The 11,073-nt window shown below is 49.6% G+C and overlaps 1 protein-coding gene across 1 annotated transcript in view; it reads left to right on the forward strand.

The window, feature by feature from the left end:
- LOC110294986 (kinesin-like protein KIF19) overlaps nucleotides 1–11,073 on the forward strand; it is a 53,352-nt gene that overhangs the window by 29,048 nt on the left and 13,231 nt on the right. Inside the window, 4 exon segments of the mRNA XM_021163429.1 lie at nucleotides 1,247–1,435; nucleotides 4,468–4,619; nucleotides 5,538–5,712; nucleotides 8,585–8,855. Of these exon segments, the coding sequence (XP_021019088.1) occupies nucleotides 1,247–1,435; nucleotides 4,468–4,619; nucleotides 5,538–5,712; nucleotides 8,585–8,855 (787 nt within the window).

The following is an 11,073-nucleotide window of genomic DNA, read 5'->3' on the forward strand; positions in this document are numbered from 1 at the left end:
GATTTCTGAGTTCGAGGCCAGCCTGGTCTACAAAGTGAGTTCCAGCACAGCCAGGGCTACACAGAGAAACCCTGTCTCGAAAAACCAAAAAAAATAAAAAAATAAAAAAAAATAAAAAGCTATACATGGAACCAAACTTTTCATTTAGTAATTCCTTTATTCCATCTTCATGTACTGCATGCACATGTGTGCATAGATGCATGTCACAGCAAACACATGGCTGTCAGAGAACAACATGTGGGAGTCAGCTCTTCTTCCACCAGCAGTTCTGGGTCAACAGGTTTGGTAGCAATCACCTTTACCCACAGAGCCATCCCTTTGGCCACCCAAATTCCATTTTAATCACCGAGAGTCCGCAGCATAGTAGCCTTGGTATAGCCATAGTGTGTGGCTATCAGAACCACTGCTCACCGGCAGAACTTACATGCCTCACCAAGCCCAAACTCTGTCTCCATTAAATACCGACTCCCTGCCTCTCGCCAGGCCCTGCCTCTACCACTCTGGTTTTTTACTTCTAAGATTCTGACTCCCCTGGAGGTCGCATAGAGACCAATGACACAGGATATTTCTTTTGTGTCACATTGGATGAACTGAGCCTCGTGTTCTCAAAGCTCCCCTGTGCTGTGGCAGGTGTCAGAATACCCTTCCCTTCTTGAGGATGGATAGCGCTGGCATGTGTCTAACCTGCCCCCTCCCCCACCATGGGCCACACACACATCCCAGGATGTGGCCCAACACATTCCGGAGACAGCAATGACACCGGGTGCCCCACCCCTGTGTTCTCATTTCATTTCTGTTGCTGTGATGAAATACCCTGACACAAGCAGTTTAGAGGGAAAGGGGGCTCATCTTCACTCACAGTTCCAAGTCAGCATCCATCATTGCGGGAAGAGCAAGGCAAAGAGAGAAATAGATGCATGCATCCTCACTTGCTGGCTTGCTATGCTCAGCTCAGTTTCCCAATCTTATACAGTTCAGTCCCCCTCCCCAACCTAGGGAATGGTGCCACCCACTCTGGGTACCATCAGTTAACTTAATTAAGACAATCCCCCACAGACATACCCATAGCCCAGCCCAATGTACACAATCCCTCTTTGAGACTGTCTTCCCAGGGTGATTATAAGGTGTGTCCAGTTGACAAAGCTAATGACCCCTGATAGTCTTGAAGTACCATATCGTCCCTCAAGTCTGTCCTTCAGGACACTTCTTGCCACGCCTGACCTTGGGCCCATGTCCTCACCATCAGGTCAAGCGCAACTTGCTGAACGTCTCCTACCGCATCGCGCAGTACACTGATGTCATTTCTGACCTGCGCAGGGAAATTGGGCACCTCAAGTCAAAGATTGAGAAGCAGGATAAGGAGAAGAAAAGTGACCCCGGTGTCCTGGATATCCAAGGTAGCTAAGTGCAGGCCCAGGCCTGTAACTCGAGCAATGTCTCAGTACCCTCTCCTCCCTAGAACTCCATGCCTGACATCCAGGTTCCATGGGCCCATTGCTTCTCCTGGCCCAAGGGCCTGGCCTTGGCCACTCTGATTATCTACATTCACAGTGAATGCGTGGCCCTGCCAAGGACTTTGTTCTTGTTTCCCTAGGGGCCTCAAGCTGACTCCAGTTACTTGGCTACAAGATTTGGAAACTACACTAGTTGTTGTTGTTGTTGTTGTTTTTGAGACAGGGATTCACTGTGTGATCTTGGGTGGTCCAGAATTCACTGTGTAGATCAGGCTGGCTTTGAACTCACAGAAATCCTCCTGCTTCTGCTTCCTGAGTGCTGAAATTAAAGGTGTGTGCCCCCCATATCTCTCTCTCTCTCTCTCTCTCTCTCTCTCTCTCTCTCTGGTTTTTCAAGACAGGGTTTCTCTGTGTAGCCCTGGCTGTCCTAGAATTCACTCTGTAGACCAGGCTGGCCTTGAACTCAGAAATCCACCTGCCTCTGTCTCCCAAGTGCTGGGATTAAAGTCATGCGATACCACTGCCCGGATTGTCTTTTATTTTTCAATTGACCTTAATTTTTTAAAATTTATTTTATGTATATGGTATTGTATCTGCATGTATGTCTGTGCCCCACATGTGTGCAATATCTGAGGTGGCCACAAGAGGGTGACAGATACCTAGGACCGGAGTGATCGATTGTTATGAACCACCTGGAGTGCTGGAAGTCAAATCTGATTCCCTCTGAAGAAGAGCCAGAGATCTTAAACATTGAGACCTCTCTCCTGTCCCCAGACTGCTTTTTTGAGATGGGGTCTCATTCTAGACTTGGACAGGGCTATGCTGGCTGGCCAGTGTGCCCTAGGGAATCGCCTATCCTTGCCTCTCCCATGTTCCAGTGCTAGGATTATAGATTGAGCACTATCATACTTGGCTTTTATGTGGGTTCTAGGGACTAAATTCAGGTTATAGAGAGCTTGAGACCAGACAAGGAGGAATAACTCTCTCTCTCTTTCTTTCTCTCTCTCTCTCCCTCTCTCCCTCCCTCCTTCCCTCCCTCCCTCCCTCCCTCCCTCTCTCTCAAAAAGAAATAAAGAAAAAGAAAGATAAAATTTGCAAAAATAGACGCTAGGGATATCTGTGTGAAGCTGGGAGGTGACCCAGTGAAGACATGATGTCCACTGTGAAGACATGAGGGCCTCTTAGGATCCTCAATGCTCACATAAAAGCCAGGCACAGCAGGCCAGTCATGGTGGCTCATAACTTTAATCCCAGCACTTGGGAGGCAGAGGCAGGCAGATCTCTGTGTGTTTGAGGCCAGCCTGGTCTACAGAGTGAGTTCCAGGAAAGCCAGGGCTACACAGAGAAATCTTGTCTTATAAAACAAAACAAAACACTGGGTGTCTCTAACCCCAGCTCTGGGTAGAGGAAGAGTCTGGAGGATTCCTGGGGTGTGACAGCCATCTAGTCTCCAGTTGATGAGCTGCAGGATCAGTAAGAGACACTGTCTCAAATCAAGGTGGGGGAGACTAGGAAAGACACCTAACATTGACCTCTGGCCTCCACAAAGGTGGGCACATGTGGCTGCATGCATGCACACACAGACCCACAGCAACATGTACACAGACCATACACCCATAACCTTCCACCCCCAAGGGACCTAAGTCCCAAAGTCAAGTCCGTTAGGCACACACACACATACCACACACACACACACTCTTGGTTTATGGAGATAAGTTTTGCCATAATTTACAAAGGACTTCTAAAATCAATAAAAATAAGCAAGCAGCCCAATGATGAAGAGTGGGTAAGATGCTTAATAGACAGTTTACAGAAGAATTGATTGTATGTTCATCTTATTTTGTTATTGGTGTGTGTGTGTGTGTGTGTAAGTCATAGGACAAGTTGTAGGAATTAGTTCACTCCTTCCGTCATGGGTTCTGGGGAGGGAACTCAGGATGTGAGACTTAGCTGCAGGCACCTTTACCCACTGAGCCATCCTGTCAGTTGTACAGAATTCTTTTTTTTTTTTTTCAAGACAGGGTTTCTCTGTATAGCTCTGGCTGTCCTGGAACTCACTTTGTAGACCAGGCTGGCCTCGAACTCAGAAATCCGCCTGCCTCTGCCTCCCGAGTGCTGGGATTAAAGGCGTGCGCCACCACGCCCGGCAGTTGTACAGAATTCTTAGTGATGCTAAAGAGATGAGAAATCTCTAAGACTTTAGGAAACATGGATGTCAGCTGAAATTGCTTTCCCTTCTTGGACTAACTAAAAGGATAATGCTGAGGGGTTTGAGATCTGTATTAAGTGGGTAACATATCAGTTGGACAAAAAAAAAAAAAATGAAGCCTTTTCAAGGAGAAGTGAGACCATTACGTACCCATCTCTGCATTCCACGTACTCATCTATATAGTTCACCCATCCAACTACTCACCCACATGCCTTCTCTCCATCCACCTACCCATACCTATCCATCCATCTATTCACTCTCATATACATCCGTCATCTACTTATCCACTCACAATCCATTTATTCACCCACCTAGCCCCCATCCATCCATCTGCCCAAATACACATTCATCCACCCACCCATCTCCTCATTCATTCATCCCTCTGCCCACTTATCTATCCATCCATCCATCCATCCATCCATCCATCCATCCATCCATCTGTCCATGCAATCATCCACCCATATATGCATCCATTCATCCATGCATCCATGCATCCATGCATCCATGCATCCATCCATCCATCCATCCATCCATCCATCCATCTACATCTCCACTTCTCCTCACAAAAGTTCATCCATTTATCAATCTATACACCAACACTTACATATCTATCCATCCACCCATCTATTCATCCTCTCATCCAGACACCCACCCTTCCCATCCTCCATCCATCCTTCACACATGCCATGGCCCCATGGCTCATTTTGCTGGGTGAGCATGGAGTTCATGCTTGCATGACTGGTAATGCTCCTAGTCAAGCCATTCCTCTTCCCACCTGCAGTCACAATCCCCCATGATGCAGAGGAGGACAGTCGCCTACAGATGAACAGGATCCGGGCACAGCTTATCGGGGCTTTCAAGGAGCAGATGGAGATGCGGCGCAGCCTGGTGGAGCTGGAGAATACCAACATTGAGCTGCACATAGACATGTCTCGCCACCTACTGACCATTGCAGAGTGAGTGTCATGCTGCAGGGCACCGCACAGCCCGGAAGGGAAGCCAAGAAACAGAGTGGCCACTGGTTGCTACCATCTTCCCATCCCCAAGAAGGCAGGTCCCCAAGAAGGCATGGCCTCCCCTGCCATGACCCTATTGGTAAGCTGGGCCAAGTGTGAGACACTTCTAGATCCTTTGGACTGCTTATGGACAGAGTCCAGAGCCAGCTCATGGGCTCAGTAAATATGAACACAATCTCTCTCCCACTGTGGACTTACCCAGATGTGCCCCTGCTCTGAAGGCAGAGTGACCCCATGCAGGGAATAGCTGGGGTGCACCTAGAGGTGAAAGGGGCACTGGCAATTATTATACTAGGGCAGCAGGTGTCCTCTGAAGTCCTGGAAAAACCTGGACACAGGCCATTCACTTAGGGGTGACTTCAGACAGCACTGTCACTTAGACCCTGGCTTTCCCTCACCCTTTCCCTTGCTTCTCCCACAATTCCCCTCTTCCCCTCCTCCCGTCCCCTCTCCTCCTCCCTCCCCTCCTCCCATCCCCTCCTCTTCTTGTGTCCTCCCCTTCTCCCTTCTCCCTTCTCCCTTCCCCCTTCCCCCTTCCCTCTCTTTGCTTGGAACAGTCTTGCTATATAACTCAGGCTAGCCAGCTTCGCACTGTGATCTTCCTGCTTCAGCCTCCTGAGTGCTGGGATGACAAGAGTTCATCACTGCACTTTATCATCAGCACTCTCATCTTCTTTCTCTCCCTTCCTGACTCTGGCAGGGAAATATATGTGGGAAGAGCATGAAGGAGACCCGACTCCCCTCTTTCATTATTTTGTGCCTGTGGGGAGGCTTGTAGGCCTGTAGTGCTCTAGGTGCGACGTGTAGAACTCTCAGTTCACGTACAATTGAGCTCTGAAACCTGTGTCCTGGCTGCAGCTGGGAGCGGGGGAAGACCCACCAGCGTGTGGACGTGGACAGCGGTGAGAGGGACAAGGAGCCAGTGGATGCTGATGGAGAGGAAGTCGGGGCTTCCGAGCCCCCGGAGGTGGCTCTGGCCAGAGAGGAGGTGAACTTGCTCTTGGCTGAACAGCAGAAAACAGCAGCCCTCAAGGTGAGGGAAAGGAGGGTGCTCAGCGCACAGTCACGGGAATGGCACTTATGATCTGAGCCAACCCTTGAGAGGACCTGGACTCAGAGACATTGTCCAGGGCTGAGACGAAGCTCAGTCGATAGAGGTTTGCTTAGCAAACACGAGGTGCAGGGTTCCATCCCCAGCCACAGGTGTGGTGCCAGACACTTGGGAAGTAGAGGCAGGAGGGTTAGAAGTTCAAGGTCATTCTTGGTCAGCCTGGATGCATGCGGCACTGTTTTTGGGGCGGGAGGGGGGAGCTGGATCTTTATATGAGCTGTTTATACAATAGCTGGGTAGTGAGTAAACTCATTTTAGGAAACTTACAAAACTCTTGGTTGAGGAGGCTTTGGGGAAAGGGCAGTGATGGAGGAACTGGGCAGCTCCTTAGCTAAGTGCTGGTAGGTGTGTCTTCAGGAAGCAGGAGAAGTGTCCCGAAATGTCAGGTTGTTAAAAGCAGGTGTTGAGGTCTCTTAAAGTCTATGTAACCTAAGCAAGCGGCCCTTCATGGTGTCACATCTGCCCACAGCAGTTGGGGCAGGGGAGCTACAGTCACTGGAACAGATGTAAGTGGGCAGAGGAGGCAGTAGGGAGGGGAATGGAAGAGTGCCTCAGGGGAGTCCAGACAGTTGGGGAGGGCTGAGGGGAGGCAGGATAAAGGGGAGTTAGGAAGGACTTCAGTGGTTGCTAGATGTCAGTGGAGCAGGGAGGACCTGAGGGAGGCCTGAGGAAGGGGAGATGGAGAGGACTTTAGGAAGGATGCCTGGAGAGGGGTTGGGAGGAAGGGAGTAGAATCCATCCCAGATCATAGGAACGGTGGCAGAAAACATCTTTTTTGTTTTTTTTTGTTTTGTTTTGTTGTTGGGTTTGTTTTGTTTTGTTTTGTTTGCTTTTTCGAGACAGGGTTTCTCTGCATAGCCCTGGCTGTCCTGGAACTCACTTTGTAGACCAGGCTGGCCTCGAACTCAGAAATCCGCCTGTCTCTGCCTCCCGAGTGCTGGGATTAAAGGCGTGCGCCACCACGCCCGGCTAGCTTGTATTTCTGAGGAGATATGAACTTAACAGTTGTCCCCAAACTGGAGCAGCCCTGACAGCTCATGACTCATTCAGGGGCTGCAGATGTGGCTCACTTGGTAGAGCTCTGGTCTAGTTGGCACAAGGCCCTAGGTTCCATCTCCAGCAGTGTATCAACTACAATTTTGGTGGTGCACACCTGTAATCCCAGTACTCTGGAGGCAGGAGAATTGGAGGTTCAAGGCTATCCTCAGCTATATAGTGAGTTTAAGCCTAGCCTAGGCTATGTGAGTCTCTGGGTAAAAAGAAGGGGAGGGGAGGAGAAAGACTCATCTAAGTTCAGCTTGAGCAGTAAGAGTTTATTCGGGGTTGTTCAGGCTGGGATGTGCTACTCAGAGGACCATATTTTCTATAAAGTTACCAGCACCCTGTCTACCAAGCTCCTAGTTTATTTTCTTTAAAAAATACTTAATTCTTTATTTTTATTTATATGTCTATATATATGTGTGTGGGAGGGTGCATGGGCATGTGAGTGCCAGTTTCTGAGGAGACCAGCAGAGGGCATCAGATCCCCTAGAGCTAGAGTTACGGGTGAGTCAGTGGGTATGGGTAAGGAGGACTCTGTAAGGGCAGTATGTGCTCTTAGCTGCTGACCTACCTCTCCAGCCCCAGATCTCCTGTATCATATGGCTCTGAGATTATAGCAGAATTCCTGTACACTTAGTTCTTAGCCAAAGCAGCAGAGGTGACCATAGGTTCTGACAGCACACTGCACAGACACGCCAGCTCTAGGAAGGTTCCATGCTTGTATGTACTCTGCCCTTGCCCTTACCAGGGATTCTGCTGGTCTATGGGAAATACTGGCCATCCACAGCTTGTCTTGCTGTAGGTTGGCACAAAGAACAGCTAGGCATCTGCTTGTTGCAGGATGGGGCTACAGGCTAGGATCCAGTGTACATTCATTGTTCTGTTTGGCACTGTGAGTTCTGGTGCCCCAGCGCTGTTCTTGGATGCCCGGCACTAGCTCAGGGCGATTAGGGCACTGAGTGGTAGCTGTGAGTTGTGGGCTCTGCCCCTGAGGAGTGGGCTCTGCACAGATGAGTTTGCACTTTGAAAAACAAGCTCTCGGGTGAGTTGCTTACTGTATCTAGAAGCTGGCTTGGTACCTCCAGGGTCGGTGTACATAGATAGGTTAAAATAGCAGGATTTTGAAGACAGAGGATGTGGTCCTGGGGGTGGAGCTAAGTTACTGTTCTTGTGGCTGGGATAAAATGCCTGACAAAGCAACTTCAAGGGTTTGTTTTTGCTCACAGTCTGAGGGTGCAGCAATCTATCAAGATGGGGAAGGCATGGCAGAAGGAGCGGGAGATGGCTGGTTACATTGTATCCACATGGCAGAAGGAGCGGGAGATGGCTGGTTACATTGTATCCACATGGCAGAAGGAGCGGGAGATGGCTGGTTACATTGTATCCACATGGCAGAAGGAGCGGGAGATGGCTGGTTACATTGTATCCACAGTCAGGAAGCAGAGAGAGATGGATGCCGGGGCTCAGCTCACTTTCTCTTTTTCATTCAGTACAGAACCCCAGTGGGGGTGGGGTGTGGCCCATGTGTAAGGTGGGTTATCCCACCTCCAATAACCTAATCAATATAATCATGAGCATGGCCAGAGGGTACCTAGTTTGCATTATTGCTCACGTGTGTCTTCTAGATAATTCTAGGTCCTGTCAAACGGACCTCATCAGTATTAGGCTTATCGCTAGGGCTGATTGCCCCGCGTCTCATGAGGATGCCTAACTGGCATCAGTGACAGCCCTGAGCTCTCCTTGTCTTCCCCAGGCTGGGCTAGAGCAGCGCCTGGCCCATGCTAAGCAGAAGGCCTCACAGATGGAAAAGCTGCTACCCAGACAGGTGACCAGTGAGGAGCAGCGGGAGGTCCTGCAGCTGCTGTGCAGGGCTCACGAGCTGGAAGTGGAGAACACGGAGCTTCAGGCTGACAACCTATGCCGCAAGAACTTGCTGTGCCAGAAGGACTTCGTGATCCAGCGCTATCACCAGCACCGGCTGCTGTGTGAACAGGTCATCCAGGGGCAGCGGCAGCTGATGCAGGGTGAGGCCAGCATCAGTGTAGGGTCAAGTGATTCTGCAGTCTAGGAAGAGAAACCACAGGGCGAGGGCTGGGGAGACGGCTCAGACAGCAAAGTGTTTATTATACAAGTGTGGGGACCCAAGTTCTAGCCCCAGAACTCATTAAAAAGCTGAATGTGGTGGCACATGCTTGTAGTCCCATTGATGGCCAGGTGGGAAGTGGGGACAGGTGGATCCATGGAGCTACTTGGCCATCTAGCTTAGCTTACACGGCAAAAATCTCAGGCTAATGGGAGCCCCTGTCTTATTTTATGATTTATGTATTTATTTTATGTATATGAATACATTGTAGCTGTACAGATGGTTGTGAGCCATCATGTGGTTGCTGGGAATTGAACTCAGGACCTCTGCTCACTCTGGTCCTACTCACTCTGGCCGAAGGACTTATCTATTGTTCTATGTAAGTAACTGTTGCTGTCTTCAGACGCACCACAAGAGGGTGTCAGATCCCATTACAGATGGCTGTGAGCCATCATGTGGTTGCTAGGAATTGAACTCAGGACCTCCGGAAGAGCAGACAGCGCTCTTAACTGCTGGGCCATCTCTCCAGCCCCAGGAGCTGGAGCCCTTGTTTTAAACAAAAGGTAGATGGTGCCTGAGGAATGATGCCTGAGGCTGTCCTCTGATTGCTAAGCACATGTAGGCACGAGTGCCGCGGGCACACACACACACACACACACACACACACACACACACACACACGAGACAGAAGGCCTTGGGGGCCACAGCTCACTGTTAGAGAGCATACTTAGTGAACATAAAGCCCAGAATTCAGTTCCTAGCACAATAGAGAGACCAAAACTTGGTCTGAAAACAGGACAGTCCCTAAGTCCCCAAGCACAAACACTAGCCTGCCATCAACAAGCTTATTGTGGCTGGCACCCTGCACCCATTCAATCCCTTCCTCCCCTCCCATCCCCCCACCTCCCCAACCCTCCATCTCTTCTTTAATCTTCCCTTCCTTCTTCCCAGGATGCATTGTTTAGCTCAGGCTGTCTTCAAACTCTCCTACTTTAGTCTCCTTAGGGTCCAGTCCTGGACTTTTTGTTTGTTTCTTTAGGTTGTTTTGAGACAGAGTCTCACCATGTAGACCAGGCTGACCTGGGACTCATGTAAACCAGGCTGGCATTTTGTTTGTCTGTTTGTTTTAAATATTTATTTATTTTTATGTGTGTGAGTCTACTGTCACTGTCTTCAGACACACCAGAAGAGGGCATCAGATCCCATTACAGACAGTTGTGAGCCACCATGTGGTTTCTGGGAATTGAACTCAGGACCTCTGGAAGAGCAGTCAGTGCTCTTAGCCACTGAGCCATCTCTCCAGGCCCAGGCTGGCTTTAAAGACACAGAGAACTGCCTGTGTCTTTTCTCCTGAATGCTGGCATTAAAGGTTTGCACCATCTTGCACAGCCCTGTCTTCAGTTCTTAAACATATTTTATTTATTTTGCACGTGTGCATATATGTGTGTGTATGTGTTTGTATGTGTGCATATGTGTATATGGTGCAGGTGTGGAGGTGAGAGGTCTACACTCAGGTGCCTTCTTGTACCACAGACTGCCTTGTTTTTGAGACAGGATCTCACACTGAACCTGGAGCTCACTAAGTAGGTGAGGCCAGCTGGCCAGCAAGCTCCAGGGACCCTCCTGTCTCTGTCTGTCCCTTGCTGGATTTAAAGCCACCGCTGCCATGTTCTTCTCTTTTATGTGGGTCCTAGGGACCCAACTGAGGTCCTCAGGCTTGGGCAGCAAGCACTTTACCCACACAACCATCTTTCCAGCCTTTTCTTTCTCTCTGAGACTGGATCTCATTATGTAACTTAGTCTGTCCTGACACACCATCCTCCAGCCTCAGATCCCTCTCAAGAGCAGGGGAGCCCAGTCACCTTCCTGACTGTGGTTTCACCTGTGTGGGATGGCTCCTGGGAACACAACATACACTACATGACCTTCGCTGGTGACTTCCTTCACTTAGCATAACACGTTTTAGACTCACTCATGACACAGCAGACACCACAATGTCAATGTCATCTGTTTTGTAGCTGAGTTATATTCCATCCCATGGGCAGCCTGTGTCTATAAGCTCATCTGCTGGTGGTGTTGCCACCTGGGAATGGTATGAATAACACTTTGGAAAACATTCCTGCTTAATTTTCTTTTCCTCCCCTCCCCTCCCCTCCCCT

The sequence above is a fragment of the Mus caroli genome, chromosome 5, assembly GCF_900094665.2.
Source record: "Mus caroli chromosome 5, CAROLI_EIJ_v1.1, whole genome shotgun sequence".
Lineage (NCBI taxonomy): Eukaryota > Metazoa > Chordata > Mammalia > Rodentia > Muridae > Mus > Mus caroli.